This window comes from Octopus bimaculoides, chromosome 19 (genome assembly GCF_046866305.1).
Source record: "Octopus bimaculoides isolate indiv1 chromosome 19, ASM4686630v1, whole genome shotgun sequence".
Lineage (NCBI taxonomy): Eukaryota > Metazoa > Mollusca > Cephalopoda > Octopoda > Octopodidae > Octopus > Octopus bimaculoides.
In genome coordinates, this window is record NC_142946.1 from 39026309 (window position 1) to 39043808 (window position 17500).

At 32.8% G+C, this 17500-nt stretch overlaps 1 protein-coding gene across 1 annotated transcript in view; it reads left to right on the forward strand.

Moving 5' to 3' along the window:
- LOC106867248 (coiled-coil domain-containing protein 39) overlaps positions 1-17500 on the forward strand; it is a 798380-nt gene that overhangs the window by 331580 nt on the left and 449300 nt on the right. The window contains exon 12 of the mRNA XM_089366422.1: positions 10514-10651. Within this exon, the coding sequence (XP_089222548.1) occupies positions 10514-10651 (138 nt within the window). The remainder of the gene's footprint in view (positions 1-10513; positions 10652-17500) is intronic.

A 17500-nucleotide genomic window follows, 5' to 3' on the forward strand; every position in this document is an offset into this window, starting at 1 on the left:
GGCACAAGTGAGGAGCCAAACCATGTCACTATAGGATTAGTTTACACATGGGTTTCCACTATTCATCATGATCTTTGGATATGAAGAACTGCCACTATATATATATATATATATACAGGGATTAGCATTGAGTTGCTTCTCCAACATACTGAAAATTTAGAAGCAACTCAATGCTAATCCCTGTATATTTATGATGATAAATGGTTTTACCGATAAAGGTTTTTTCATACTGAACTACTTGGCAAAATTGTTAATTATTAATTCTATTATTAATTGATGATTCCCTGCTCTTATTCTTGTATATATATATATATATATATATATATATATATATATATATATATATATACATGTGTGTGTTTGTGCATATATATTAATATATAATAAATGCTTTGTTGAGTCTTGAAAATGTATGTTGAAACAGCATTTTTTTACATCAAGTGGGTCGTAATCAGTATTAATCACATTTGCTGGTTATATCTCAGTTAGTCAGCTAATTAACTAACCGTTTGTTTGATTAATCAATCAGTCACTCAATCAATCACTATCTCTCTTTCCCATAAGCATGAATATACAACCCATAAACTAGGAGACAGCAGAGCTGGAGTAGAGAGGGGATGTCATTGATGAGGTTATGAATGGTGATGAAAAGACTCTGATGAGCCTAGGTGAATGATTGATTGATCGAACAATTAACAAATGATTTGTTAATTGGTTAAACAGTTAACTAGTTGACTAATGATAATAATAATAATAATAATAATAATAATAATAATAATAATAATAATAATAATAAAGAAGTGAGACAGAAACAGTTCCTGTGTTTACGATTGATATAATGACCCACCAAATATACAACAAAATATGTATATCCACATATAAATTTATAAATACACATGTGTGTATATATATATATATGTGTGTGTGTGTGTGTGTGTGTGAGCGTATATAAGATAAACCTAACAGTTGATACTTGTAAACATAAGAACAAAAACTAAATTTTGTTATTCTTTCACACGAGATACAAGTGAACCTATCACTCTTTCTTTCTGTCCTTCTGTATTTCTTTTTACTTTGTTTTTCTTTCGTTAGTTTTTTTTTTTTTTTTTTTTTTTTGTCTTATCTAAGAACTGGAAAGAAAATATTTATTCTTTTAATTCCATTTTTGTGTATTTTCTTTCGGTATTAAGTTGTGTTACTAATAATCTCAAGTTGTTAAGATATCTTTTTACTCTCGCTTTTTTTTTTTTTAGATTTATATTTTCATCATTATATATATATATATTTTTTTTTTGTTTTCAATTGATGTAATTTATGATATTTTTCTTAATAGAAATTAATCAAGTTTACGCTTGACTGGGAAATTCCATTATGATAATTGAATGTAAGTTTTGCTTCTAAAGGAAGATAATTATTTTCATCAACAACAAGACTTATAGATTGTACAGCTTATCAGAGTTTCATTCGTTCAGCTTAGATAAACAAAATATGTTAATTTTTCAAGTTATGTTATTTGTGAAAATTAATGCATTACAGAACTGGTGTAATAACAACAACCACTATAATTATTAATATGATAATTAATATGATAATTATTAATATGATAATTTTAATATTGTATGTAACTAGATTTTTTTTTGTCTTTCTTTTAAAATTAAAGGACAACATTTTAAATAACTTTAATTTAGCTTTTCCTTCTATCGATTTCTGATTCATTTCCATATTTCCAATTTCATCTGCTAAAATCTCTGGAGACACTAAAAAGCCCAGACAAAAACTACACTAGTGTCCATATTTTCTGTAGTTTTAAGTATATCATAGCAGGTGGAAAGTGCTGGACCGGTGCCCAACTTTGTTCCTGTCAAAATTTAATTTACTTCTGGAAATATATGTCTACCTTCTTGTTCTACTTGCATTTTATTTTAACACATGTTATGGCTGTAGTATATCTATTGGAGAAAAAAATATTTTCTTCAAGTCACAAGCCTTTCTTACTTTTCTCAGCCAACGAAGTGGAGTACAACTATTTTTTAGTAAGAGCTGAATATTGGGCACTGTGGACAGAGGCTCAGTGTTTTAACACTTTCCTCTTTACAGTTTGTGGACCTCATTGTCATCTCTATATCTCTCAGTACACAAAGCTATAATTCTTACTGAATGAGAGAACCAAAACATAAACATTTACAACCATTTTGAATCAATAGCATCTAAATTACATATTTTCATGGTTAATATTTTCTTATTGATAAAAGCATCAAATGCTGGCCAAATCATTAGCATGGTTGGCAAAATGCTCGGCAGCATTTCCTCCATCTTTATGTTCCGAGTTCAAATTCCACCAAGGTTGACTTTGTCTTTCATCCTTTCAGGGCCGATAAAATAAGTACCAGTTGAGTATTAGGGTTGATGTAATTGACTTAAGTCCTGCCCTGAAATTGCTGGCCTTGTGCCAACATTTGAGACCATTACTATTATTATTATTATTATTATTATTATTATTATTATTATTATTATTATTATTATTTTCTTACTAGTTGCCAACGAAGTTTAATTGTATTCACCTCTTAAAACAGAAAAAAAAGTGAAACTAAGTTACTTATTATCCTTGTTTCTATTATCTTTGTTTCAAAGGGAGTAGCAAGAGGTGACCGCTGGGTCAGCAATGTGAACAGAGGGTCAGTATTTTAACCATGCATCCATTCTTCCTTAGCTGTTGTGTGTTCCACTCACATCTATAAATCATTCAGTATTTAAGACGATAAGTCTTAGTGGATAAGAGAACCAGAATGCATAGAAGTTACAGCCATTTCTAATGCAGCGACGTTCCAAGGGAAATGAAACTGCTACTGTAAATCAAAATTATACTTTCCTACGCTTAATATTTTCTTATGAGTTGCTGAAGAAATTTAATTGTCTTTGCCCTTTAAAATAGAGAGAAGGGAGAGGAGAGAGAGGGGGGGATCATTGTCCTCCTTTCCATCATAAAGGCTTGAGGCAAACTCTTGAAAATGCCATGTCCACTGTAGGTAATAATGTTTTCTATACATCAAACACGAGTTGAAATTTGTGAAAGTAGTTTGGCTCTAATTCACTCCGGCATATCGTTTAACTTTCTCACAGCACAATTATCCACTACAAGTGTAACATGTACTTGCCATATTGCAGCCAATCTTTATTCCCATTTGAAAGACATGAAATTTCTAAATTATAGAACCTGTCCACAGTTGGTAACAACAATTGCTGGCTTACATGTGTGTTAGATGCTTTCAATCCTTAATCAAAGTCCTATTCAAATTGTTAACATCAATTCTCAATGCAGCAGCACTTGGCATTCAAACACACACACACACACACACACACACACACACACACACACACACACACATGGCTGGAGGGGCTGAGTTCTACTCATTGACATTTAGAAGTAGATTTAATTATTAAAATAAAAGGGAATGACCAAAAGAAAGGTAGAAGCTACAGATCTAACTACTCAATGCTGCCCACAAAATCTGATACAACAAACAACTAAATTATTCTTCATGTTGATAACACACATCTTCACTTGTAAATAACTGACCAAAATTTATCTATGCAATAAAAATCAAATGTTTTTTGTCTACAACTACAGTTTGTTTGTTGGCACTATACAACCAAATGGTTCTGAAGATAGTTTTGCAGTCATGAGTTCCCAATTTTGATTCCACGATATGGTATGATAGGAAAATGTTATTTTCTATGGCTTTGGGTCAACCTAATTACATTCAATGAAAGGAACATGTATTGAAACCTTCAGGTGGATTGCATTTGCAATTTCAATGGCACAGCCACGTGTCTCTTAGCCACATTGATTCTACCTGAGAATTACATTAAGGAAACATGTATCTGTAAAATACTGAGCTACTTAGATGCTAATTCAAAGATTCTGATTTGTTGATCAAACTATTGAACATTCATAGTTGGAAATTCCAAATGTGATCCAATTATACTTATGTTTGATTGTCCTGGTTGGTCATCTTCTTCTTGTGCAGAGGGTACTACTACTACTGCTACTGCTGCTGCCCTCACTGCCTCTACTACTGCTGCACCTTTGGTTATTAACCATGTTCTGGGTCTGATATAATCTGAGGCCATTATGATGCCAGGCAAAATACTTGGCAACATTTTGTCTGTCTGTGTGTTTTGAGTTTGAATTCTGCTAAGGTTGACTTTGCCTTTCATCCTTTTGGGGTCAATGAAATAACAGTGGCACACTAGAATTAATAAAACCGACTACAAAATTCCAGGCGTTGTGACAATTGTACTACTACTGCTGCTGCTGCTATTACTACTACTACTACAATTGGATTTATTTCCCTTTTTCCTTTAATTTTGTTTGCATTTCTGGCCAAGTGTCTTCTCGACACCTAGGCTAAAGAACCCATATACATTGATAGGCTATTAAAATAAACACACCAGATTGTTCATTAACAAAATCAACTAAAGTTAATTTTAAAAAATTCTTTACACACTAGGTTATCACCGTTCCAGCATCAATGCTTTTCTCAGTTCATCCTTTTGCGCTTCTAGCATGAAAGATAAACCAGGGATTATTCTCAAATAATTTTTAGCTCCTTCTTTGATCATTTCAGGTGTTCCTACAATCACTGGTATTGTAAAAGCCTTCAGATAACACATTTTTTTAGATTTCAATAAACTAATCTTTATATTTTCTCAGCTTGACAAATTCTTTTGCTGAAATATTGGGATCACAAGAGATACTCATGTTGGGCAATAAACAAATTTTATTGTTTTGGCCTTTCACAACAATATCTGAAGAACATTGATACATTTATTTTCAACTACGTCGACAGGATATTACTATATTTAAATCTTACGATGAGAGATATTCAGCAACAGTACTTTGGTGTAAAGATTGTTTGCCAGCATAACATGGCAGTCCTGGTTTAGGACGAATGTTGCTGTAATTTAGCCCCAGGAGACATCGTCTCCAGCTGGCTATATGACATGATCTGTGTCCTTATATTTTCAAACAAGAGTGGGGGTGCTAGATTCTCTTGTTTGAAAGACACAGATCGTGTTGTATAGCCAGCTGGGGCTAAATTACAGCAACATTCGTCCTAAACCAGGACTGCCATGTTATTTTGGCAAACAATCTTTATCTTGACAGGCTTATCATCATCATCATCATCATCATCATCATCATCATTTAACGTCCGCTTTCCATGCTAGCATGGGTTGGACGATTTGACTGAGGACTGGTGAAACCGGATGGCAACACCAGGCTCCAATCTGATTTGGCAGAGTTTCTACAGCTGGATGCCCTTCCTAACACCAACCACTCAGAGTTTAGTGGGTGCTTTTACGTGTCACCTGCACGAAGGCCAGTCAGGCGGTACTCACCAATTCTTCTCATGTGGGAGTCCACACTTAAGGCACATGATCCAGTGTAAATGCTGGCCAAGTCTACCATGACAATTGATATATTCGTTATTATTATTATATTATTATTATTTCGCTCGTGAAAATATGTAGATGAAAAGGAACTGCATGTGTGTTCAAAATTCATACCATCACTAAAAAGGTTCGGTCATTTCTTTTTCTCTCTTTTTTTTTTTTTCTTCAGTTATTTATGTTTTATAAAGCAAAGCTACATCTGTGACCTTCTGAACAAGTTTAACCTGTTCTCTTGCAATACGAATCATTATCTGCTTCAAGTGAAGCAGAAAATTATACATGATTAAAGTTATTTAAAAATTGGTTTCCCAACATGATAATTATATTGGGAAAAAAAAAAAAACAAAAAAAAAACGAAAAAGGAAAACCAAAAACTGGCAAATTTTTTTATTATTATTTATACAATTACATTATACTTTATTTCTTATATTTACATTTTTAATTGAAAAAGAATTACAATTATTGCACCCAAAATTTATTGGAAGACAAATAAATAAAAGTAAAAATAATAGTAATAATAAACAAAATATTAGATAAAATAATTAACAACAAAACACAATCTCATGAAATTTTAAATAAAATAAGTAAAGCATAAAATACACTCTACTTTCTGAGATTTGTGTTTAAAATATCTTTCGTGTTCGGTGTATATAAAACAAATCACTGAACTATAATTATTATTTTTTATCATTTCTATTACTGCATCATCATCATCATTATTATTATTATTATTATTATTATTATTATTATTATTATTATTATTATTATTATTATTATTATTATAATTAGAAGTAGTAGTAGTAGTAGTAGTAGTTGAAGCAGTAATGATGGAGGTGAAAGATGTCTGGCATTATTTAGAAGGACTTCTGTGAATATCTCTGGCGTTGGCACAATGTGGTATTGCACATTAAACTTTCTGTCTGAATGTCTACGTTGAGAGACATTGAGAATTATTAACAATTTGAACCCACTTATTAATTTTGTAATTAGCAGATTGAATTGTCTTTTCTTTTTCTTGTGTTTACTTTTTTTTGTGTGTGTGATAATGTATTATTTTTGTATTTGAGTTTAATCATATTTTATTGGCATATTTGTTTACTTCATTTGTTTTTATTTTTTTGGTTTTCATAATTGCTGTCTGCCTCGTTTTTCCTTTTATCATTTCTTTCTCCATCCTCCTCTTCCTTTTCCTCTCTCCCTCCTCCTCCTCCTTCCCTTTGCTCTTCTTTATGGTAATACAGTTTGATCAATGTTTCTGTTATCCTTTCATTGCAAACTTGGGAGAATTCGGAAATTGTGTTGTTTACATTCAAATAATGAGCCATTGATAGCATCTTCATTAAAAGACAGGGAAAGACAAAAAAAAAAAAAAGATGTCATCAATGATGTCGACGATGATGATGATGATATCTTTTATTGGCCACAAAGGTTGAAGACATTGTGGGCTTTATAAAAGGAGGAAATGCACAACACTATCAAAACAGAATGAAAAAAATAATGATATAACAAAAGATATAAAAAAATAATTAAGAAAAACAAATAAATTGTAATAATAATGATGATAGTCCTTCCTGCTATGAGCTCAAAGCCTGAAATGTTTTGGAGGAAAGGCCAGTCAATTATATTGACACCCAGTACTCAGTTGACCCTGTAAAAGACAAAAGGCAAAGTTGATCGCAGTGGAATTTGAACTCAGAACATAAAGATGGACAAAATGCTGCTAAGCATTTTTCCCATTGGACTAACAATTCTGCCAGCATGTTGTCTTAATAATAATAATAATAATAATAATAATAATTCTTTCTACTGGAAGCACAAAGCTTCAAATTTGGGGGAAGGGATTAAGTCAATTACATTGATCCCAGTGTTGCACTGGTACTTAATTTATTAACCCCGAAAGGAAGTAAGGCAAAGTTGACCCCAGTGGAATTTGAACTGAGAGCGTAGCATTTTGTCCAGCGTACTAACGATTCTGCCAGCTTGCCACCTTAATAATAATAATAATAATAATAATAATAATAATAATAATAATAATGATGATGAAGATAATAATAATAATAATAATAATAATAATAATAATGGTGATGATGATGATAACAGTTTCAAGTTTTGCCACAAGGCCAGCAATTTTAGGGTGGGAGTAAAATGATTATATAGACCCCAGTGTTCAACTGGTACTTACTTTATTGACCCATAAAGAATGAAAGGCAAAGTCAACCTCAGTGGAACTTGAACTCAGAATCTGTAGAGCCAGACAAAATGCCAAAGATTAGGACCAAATATTTCTTGGTCCAGTTGCTACTTTTTCCCATTGAGTGGTCACATCACTTGTACCATGGACAAGAGATAAGAATGTTATGGGAAACGATTGCAAATTGGATTCTTCAAACCAAGCAAACTGGCAGGAAACATTGGAGGTAGACCAAAAATGCGTTGCTTTGATAATATCCAGTCTCCTTTAGTCACCTTTGAGACTATGGCTAGAAAGTCTGATGACAGTTGCTGCTGATAGAACCCTATAGAGGAGGTGCCTGTGGATTCTACCCCACCTCCATCCTTCCCAGGGATAGCGAGTGGAAGAGATGGACAGAATGTTGTGCGACATAGTATGACTAAGGTGTGCTGGCTTGCCTCTATGTAAGCATTCTGATTAATAAACTTATATGGTAGGATTTCATATAATTAATATAGTAAGTTCCACAGATTAAATGAGGTTTTCCTTGCAATTACCAGACAGAAACTCTCTCCAAGAATGATTATCATCTTAAACCAACTATCAAGGGATAAAACTCCAATAAGATCAAATAACTGAAATTGTACCAGTCAAATTAGTAGCTATAATATGCTTGCTTATATTGTGTGTTAAAACTTTACCAGGACCACTTTTATCTTTTATCCCTCCTGAATCAGAATTGTCAATTACTGGTATGAATTTAAACCACCAATAGTCCTTCCCCAAAATTTGTGGCAAATTTCATCAATGCTAGAAATAATGGCTGTTTGTTATGTCATTATATATTTCAAAATGAAAAAGGAAAATACCTTCAAAAAACATTGTGGGGTACAATGCCAAAATAGTAAGAATCTCTTAACATTTGAGGAATTATGTTTTCTTTTTCTTTTTCCGCTGTCAAGACAACCAGACTTGTTCTGTAAATTTCTTTTAACAGCCAGCATTCCGAGACAACAATTGCTCACGTCAACAATATCATTTCATTTTTTATTACTGTATGAAAAATATGAAAAAAATATGAAAATCATTCTGAGATATACTGTGGTGAAGACTTGAATCTTATTGCTTTAAAATTTAAAGTAAGCCATATGAAAGCAGCACCACAATGGTAACTGTGAGAAAGACGATGTTAATGATGACAACAATGATGATGATGATGATGATGATAAAAGTGGTTACATAGGTAGCAATGATGGTGATGGTGAAGACATGAATAATTTAAATTACAATCTGTCACTGAACTCGGGTGAATGTCATATGTGAAATATAATAAACAATGTGTGTAGATGCCTGAAGCTCTGCAAATATTAAAAGCAGACAGTGTACCATAATTTCCAATTTGCCCACCATGGATAATAGAGGAAATATTTTCGTAGTCAGCAGAGAAGAGAAATTTCAACAGAGTCCTTTTAAATTGATTGAAACCCATTGCCTGCCATTCTCTTGTTTTTATTCCATTCATTTCAAAGGAAACTCTGACGCTTTTATGATAGCAATTCCACCACCACCACCACCACCACCACCACATATATAAATACATGTGTGTGCGTGTATACATGTGTGTATGTGTGTCTCCACACACTCTCAGCTCTTTTGCTCTATATTTATGTGTTAAGTGCAAATGTCTGTACTCAGATGTGTGCGTTATGCGTGTATACGTTCTTAACACTTTCTCTTTCCCTCCCCATTTATCTCTTCCATTTCTTCCCATTTACTAGTTTCCTTGTTTTAGTGCATTACAGACACAAAAGTTGTAGCACCGGCAATGGCCACACACACTCACACACACACACACACACACACACACAGAGGCAGTTTCATAAGAACTTATTATAAGATCTAAAAAGGTGAAATATAACCTACCGATATCTAAGAATCATTTAAAAGTCTAATATTGTTTAAAGTTAGCCATTATTTAGAGATGATAAATTGACAGAGGCACTGGAAGCATGGCAATTCATTGTTCAACATATTTAGAAATATAATGGCAGTATACTCAGGCACCCCTTCTGCTCGAATCAAGAGAGAGTTAAGTGATTGCTAATATGTTACTGCTCCTGTTGTTTTGTTTCGTTCGATTTTATCTCATTTAAATAAGAGTTGTCCCCCTTGTCTTGTTTGAATGGAGCATGAATGTGCTCTATGTGTGTATGCGTTTGCGTTTGAGCATGTGTGTGCATGCATTGTTGCTGGTGCTGCTGCATCTGTGTCCACTATGAACTAATACAAAGAAGCATGAAAATGGATGAGACAATCAAGAGAAATATGCACACATACATGTGCGCACACACATATGGACACACACACACACACCCATTAATGTTTGTTTTTATGTTCAGTTATAATAAAAGCAATTTTACATTTATCTTAAGGGTTACTCCTGGGGTTGACTTAGCTGGTTGAAACTTTGAAGTCACTGTCAATACTATTCTTGTTAAAGATAGTGTTATCATCATCATCATTATCATTATCATTGCCGTTCTCGTCATCGTCGTCATCATCATCATCATCATTACGTCATTTTGTGTAGAAAGGAATGTAGGATATTCCTGTCCAAATTTGGAATTCCTATAATTCTGCATACTTAAGATTTTTCATTCTGAACCCAATGACTAAACACACTGTGTCAAAATAGTGTTCAATTCAATAGACAGAGTCCATGTACATGTATTACATATCACATGGCACTCTTCCTATTATGTATTTACTTTTGTAAAGAGTTACATCGAACTCCATATTTTATTATTATTATTATTATTATTATTATTATTATTATTATTGATATCATTTATCTATTTAATTACGTTTGCTTTATTTCCATTTCAGGATGATACATTCAAAATTGAATCTGAAATATCGAAACATTCTAGTGAAATGGAGGATCTGATAAAGAAGATTTCTGACATAAAACTATTCAATGACAGCTCAGATAATTTACTCAAGAAGAATACAAGAGACAATCAGGTACTTATAATTGTACTACCATCTTATAATTCTAAAATAGGACCATAATTATATGTGACCAAAAATTTCAAAAAGACACAGCTTTATGTTAAAGTGCGGGAGCATCATGTATTTAAAGATAAAATTAAAGTTGCTCCAAGACCTGAAGTAATTTGAGATATTGGAAAGTAATAGAAATATAAACAGTGATCGTAAAATTGTCTTAGTTAACCACCCATTCAAACAATGTGAATTTTAATCTCACAAAGAATGTCTTAAGTCTGATTCATCGTCATCGGTTTCCATGGTAGCATAGGTTGGACGATTTGACTGAGGACTGGTGAACCAAATGGCTGCACCAGGCTCCAACCTGATCTGGCAGAGTTTCTACAGCTGGATGCACTTCCTAACGTCAACCACTCAGAGAGTGTAGTGGGTGCTTTTACGTGCCATCGGCATGAGGGCCAGTCAGGCGGTACTGGCAACAGCCATGTTCAAATGGTGTTTTTTATGCACTGGCAACAACCTCGCTTGAATGTTTTTTCATGCCACTGGCACAGGTGCCAGTCATCGAATTTGGTTCAATTTCAATTTCACTTGCCTCAACAGGTCTTCGCAAGCAGAGTTTTAGTGTCCAATGAAAGGGAGGTATACATAAGTGGGCTGGCTACACTTCTGGCAAAGGCCATGGGTTATGGTCTCACTTGACTTTTCTAGAACATTTTCCCACATAATACAAATATTATAAAACATTTAACTTGCAAAATGTAAAGGTAATCTATCATTGCTTGATGAATATACGAAACATCTTTGGACAGGTAGGGAAGCAAATCTCCACTAATTATTTGCCATCTATGGTGTTTGAAAAATTGCAATATTCACAATATTAATGTTACTTATTCTACACTGAAACTCAGCTAGAAGTATAATCCTTGGGTAAAACAGCCATTGCAATGACAGGATGTACTTAATTAAGCCACTGGGTGAGTGTAAGGCCACGAGGGAGCTTGTCTCTTGCCAGTTACATGCAATAAATAGCAACAGTAGCCAAATATACCTCCAATCACAACTTCCCATCTCAGTAGAATGAAAGACTCAGGTAAATGCAGTAAATATATATAAAGGAAGATGATAGTTACAAAATTGAAACACCTTTGATCACAGATCTGGATGTTCAAGAATGATTTGGGGGTCAACAACAACAACAACAATATTGGTTATTTTATAAGAATATTAATGTCCTGTTTTCAAACATGTTAAGAAATAAAAAGAAATATTCCAAATGTTTAGGAAATAATTTTAGAAAGAAACACCTTATTTTGTAGTGATATAGCATCATTTCTTTTAATAGTATAGAAGTCAAAGCACTCAATAATTCTTGTAGTTCTTCTCTTTTGTTCCTTACCAACATACTTTTGCTTTCCCCTGTTTATCCTGCAATACTTAGCCCATTCAAAAGAACTCACAATGAAGACTCTTTGCAATCGCTATATATGCTAGAAATAGAAGCCAAATCTCTAAAAAATGATACCTGGCCATATGCAAAACAGGGAAGGATACAATGGATGATATAGTGGCTGTGTGGCTAACTGCAGTGTTTGGGGTCCAGTCCCACTGCATAGAACCTTGGGCAAGTGTCTTCTACTATAACTCTAGGATAACCAATGTCTTGTGATTGGGTTTGATCGAAAGAAACTTAAAGAAGCCCATTACATATAAAGTGTGTATGTATATGTATATGCATGTGGATGGTGATGGGTTGGTTTACTTTTCTTGATATAGTATAGCATCACTGATGTCTTAATTTCCAATCATCCATCAAAACATGTCTGGCCACAAGGAAATATTTCTTTGCTTGAGAACAGGTGAGAGGTGGTGACTGAAAGAGCATCCAACTGGAGAAAATCTTCTTCAGCAAATTCTTTTTGACCCATGGAAAAATGGGCATTAAAACAATGGCGTTAGGATCAATACTACAATATCTAAATGCACACACCATGGTTTTTTTTTTCTGCATGTGCTGCTGCTGCCTGATTATCAAATACAACCTGAGTTGCTTTCATCTGGCTGACCACATCCAGAAAACACAGAACTTTCAAAGCAGTGTACAGCAGTCGAGATATTTGGTGTGGTAATAGCAAACCCCATACGTCTTCATGCATTTATCATATGTATATATTTGTATTCATAGAATTAGCATTTTCTCTCAAATATATGGACATACTTACACTTGCTGCAAATATACATCTACATATACCTACATACGTATTTATATATGGGTATGTACACACACAAACACACACACACACAAACACACACACACACACACACACACACACACACACACACACATGCAGAGTGGAAAAGAGAGAAAGACAAAATAACAGCAGAGAAAGACATTTGTAAATTCAATCAGATACAAGGATGTAGTTACTGCCACATCCAAACTACTAGAAGATGTTCCCATTAGAATTCACATTATACTATATAAAAATTACTTTAAAATAGCTCAAAAAAATTAACATACTGGATTTTAAATTCAATAGCTACAGATACATTCACACACACACACGCACAGCATTAATTTATTTCAGTTTCACCTAGTTGTTAGACTTAAGAATTTCTTATAAGTTCATGAAATGCAAATGTATTCACTACTATGAATTCTTTCCCATATATGTATATAGATATGTATGTGCCTCTGTGAGTGAATATGAATAAATGTATATGTATACGTTTGTGTGTGTGTGTGTGTGTGTGTGTGTGTGTGTGTGTGTGTATGTATGCCATTATATCGTTGCTTTTTTTTAATTAGAATTCTTCCAGAAAGAAAGGCATTTCTGTCTGGCAGAGAAACAAAAGCTTCATCACTGGAATTCAGATAGCAATAACAATCACTGTTCAATTTTGGACTTCAGAAAAGTTTTGCACATTTTTACTGTTCCTTTCACAAATTGTATCCATAAGCTACATTTTAGCTGCTCTCTCCTTTTCTCTGAAAATCTGAGCATTCCAATATTGTCACATCAAAATTTACTTAACTAGATATGTGCACTGATAATTTTTGATATAAATGGAATTTATAATCAAAGAAGAGGAGATGCAAGCTTTGAAGCAAATGTCCATAAATATTCTCACTCTTGCTTCTTTTGAATCTGGAGTTCACATCTGTTGAGCAACTGATTTCTATGACTCTCTATGATTCTTCTTATCAGTCTTCAAAAGCTAAATCAGGCAAGTTATGATTGAACTTGATACAAGTTTTGATCGGAATGACCAATATTCCTTGTGTTAACTACACACACAGTCAATAGCAGATTTGTGGCTTATATTAATCTCAAGACGGTTTTTACAGGTGATTGCATTGTATAATGCTTTAACAACAACATCATCATATCACAATGGTAGTACCTTACAGACATTTTGGGGGCAGCTACTGTTTACCTGTGTTATGTCCTCCACAGAGTGTAATATAAGCAACATTTATTTTTACCTTTGGATTTTAAGCACTTCACTCTTGTTTGCTCATTAGATATTTCTTAGCTATTTCCTGCTCATAGACTGCTAAAGTATAGGCTTTCAGATGCAATCAAGAGTTTGAGACAAGCTACACTTCATGGTAATTTTCACATGAGTTTATGGATAACATACCCATATAATACACTTTTTTGTCATGTGGAGTGATTCTTTTGCTGGGATTTGCTGAAATATTTCAATGCTGTACTTCTGGATTTGTATGCAAGGTAACCAAAAAGTGTTTCTTGAGGTGCACACTCTTTGCCTTGCAAAATGTTATGTTTGAGTATTTGAATGGTTTATTTAAATTTGTTGCTGTTGTTTAGCAGGTGGTGAGTGAGTGCTACCACACAGCATTCAAAGGCTGTCTGCATTCATCTTAAGCCTCATCCACTCTGCTTCTATTCTGCGACAGAATCTGTCAATATCACTATTTCTGCAAAGTTTGCAGTTGATGGATGGAAGTGTAAGCTTAGTGAAATGAAATGTCTGCATGTACGTATGTATTGACACACACACACACACACACACACACACACACACGCATGTGTGTGCGTAACATATATATCTGTCTGTGTACATGTTGTATATGTATATACTTATGTGTATCTTTATATTTGCATATGTATATCTATGTGTTTATATATATATATATATATATATATATATATATATATAAAGTGAGAAAATGAGAGAGAGAGATGAGTATATGATATATACTGTCAGTGTATGTCTATGAATATACATAGAGAAAATTTAGTTTCCATGTACCTTTTGCTGGAGGTCCAGAGGTGATTTGACAAAGCTATATTTCAGCAAAGTTCTATTTGTAACTGAACCTAGCAGTTGTTTCATGTTGCAAAGAATTAGTTATTTCTTGTGGTATGCGGCAGGAAATAGTTCTTTTGCATTGTTGTTACATTTCAAACTTTCATGTACCTACTTAGAACAAGAAAGATATCTATTCTTATATCTATGTTGATGGTCATATATTCTGCATTTGCATTGGTAGGTATCTAAGTTATAGGATTACGGAATGAGCAAAATGTTATTTTTAAATGATTTCAGAATTTATTTCATTGAACACACAGCTGTGTGTATGTTTGTGTGTGAATGTGTGTGTGTGTGTGTGTGTGTGTATGCGTACATATGTAAATGGATATATTGCATATATATTTGTATGCTGTGCATGTATGTGTGTGTATAAATATGCATGTTTATATTATGTATGTATATGTATATACATATATATTCATATGAGTGTTTGTGTGTGTAATTTTATTATATGTGTACCCTTATAACAATGCCAATGAGGAAAATGCCATTTAATATTGCTGAAAACTCTGCAAATGTTTTATGTTTATCTTTCAAAAATGACTCTTAAAAACTCATCTCATTTCCTTTCCAACTGAAATTAAATAAAGACATGGATGCATATATAAAAATACAGACAATGAGTTAACACAGGATCTCCTCATGAAAATGTAAACTTCATACAATCAAGGAATCCTTGGCCTGAAGAGTAGTCTGAAGTGTATCCCTTGTTTGGATAATTCACTACTTTTGATGTGCCAGTAGCTATGAAACATACATAGCCTGTATTTTATCTACTCCATTCCCTAATTTTCGTACATATATATATATATATATATATATATATATATATATATATTTATATATATATATATATATATATATATAGAGAGAGAGAGAGAGAGAGAGAGAGAGAGAGAGAGATAATAGTGGTTCAACAAGGCACCAATGTTTACTGGAAATAGAGACAAGGCATGAAATTGTGTGGGAGGAGTTTAATTGATTACATTGATCCCAATATTTGACTGGTGCTCTCTTTTATCAGCCCCAAATGGATGAAAAGCAAAATTGACCTTGGTAGGTTTAGAACTTAGAATGTAAACTCAGTCATAATAATTAAAGTTTGACAAAAAGATTGGAGGAAGGAGACAATAATATTGATAATGCGTAATAATATTAATATCTAATTAAAATGTTTATCAGTTGAAACAAATATATTGATGCTTGTTACAAACTGAAGTTTAATTAGGCTTCATTTTGATTAACTCGTCTCACTACATTGTATTGATGTCCTTAGTATGTTTGGTCACAACTTATTATTCTATCATTTTTTTTTTCGGCTTAGAATATTTTGAAAATATTAAAACAAGAAATACTTATTTAAATATCATTGTTTCTTAGTATTTTTTCAAATTTAGTTTTCAATTAATAATTTTAACAGAAATTACAAACAAAATCTTTAAACAAAGGAACAGATAGTCTGAGAGAAAGCCACTAACGGAATATTTACTTTGGATTTGGATTAATTTCTTAAGAAATCAATGAATTCTCTTGAAATCTTGTTCGATTGCTTGACTGAATTAATTAGTAACCAAAATAGTTTTTCTTTTGTTATTCTTCGTGTGTTTTTTTTTTTTAGGATATTATAGTGTTTGGCTACAGTTTACTCATTTATTTTACAGCATATCACTCTAGAATATTTAAGATTATACAGAAACTGTAATCAAAAATGTATTTTTCTTTTTCTATTTGAAATTCAATTTAAAATTTCAAAAGGTAAATGAAATTTATTCGGCAGATTAATCTAGTATTTCTATTTATTAAATTATATCAGAATTATATATCCAGTCATAATATATAAATAAATTACATAGAAAAAAATGGTGTAATAATTTTGGGTTATTTTTTGTTTGTTTGATTATTTATCTCACCGAAATGTAAATTTATATTAGCAAGATAATTGAGATTTTAGTCATATTTCAGTATAAAACAATCTATCTTCTTAATTGTTTGTTTTCAATTAATATTTTAAATTAGATTCTATGTTAAAGATTCTTCATGGAGAGGAAGTTTAGTGTATTAGGACTAAATATCTCCCAGCAATCAATTTTGTCCTCTTATTTGCCAACTTCAGTTCCACCCTGGGATTTTCTTGGTTTCTTGTTTGTCAGTAATTGGTATATTCTCTATCATTCATGTTGGTACAGGCATGGCTGTGTGGGTAATAAGTTTTCTTCTCTACCATAAATCATCAGGTTCAGTCCTGGCCAAGATGCTTGCAATGGAGTGGGGCTGTTAAATTGGTGATAGAATATATCTACCACCTTTGTAAGATATGGTAGGATTTGAACTCTGAACACGTAGAGCTGAGGCAAATGCCATAAAGTATTTGGTTTGATACTCTTATAGTTCTGCCAGTCTATTACTTGGCATCAATAAATAAATTTTCATTGACCCCCACCAAGGAAAGGCAAATCTGACCATGATGTGGTTTGAACTCAAAGCAAAACCTGCAGTACAAGACATAGTACAATTGATAAA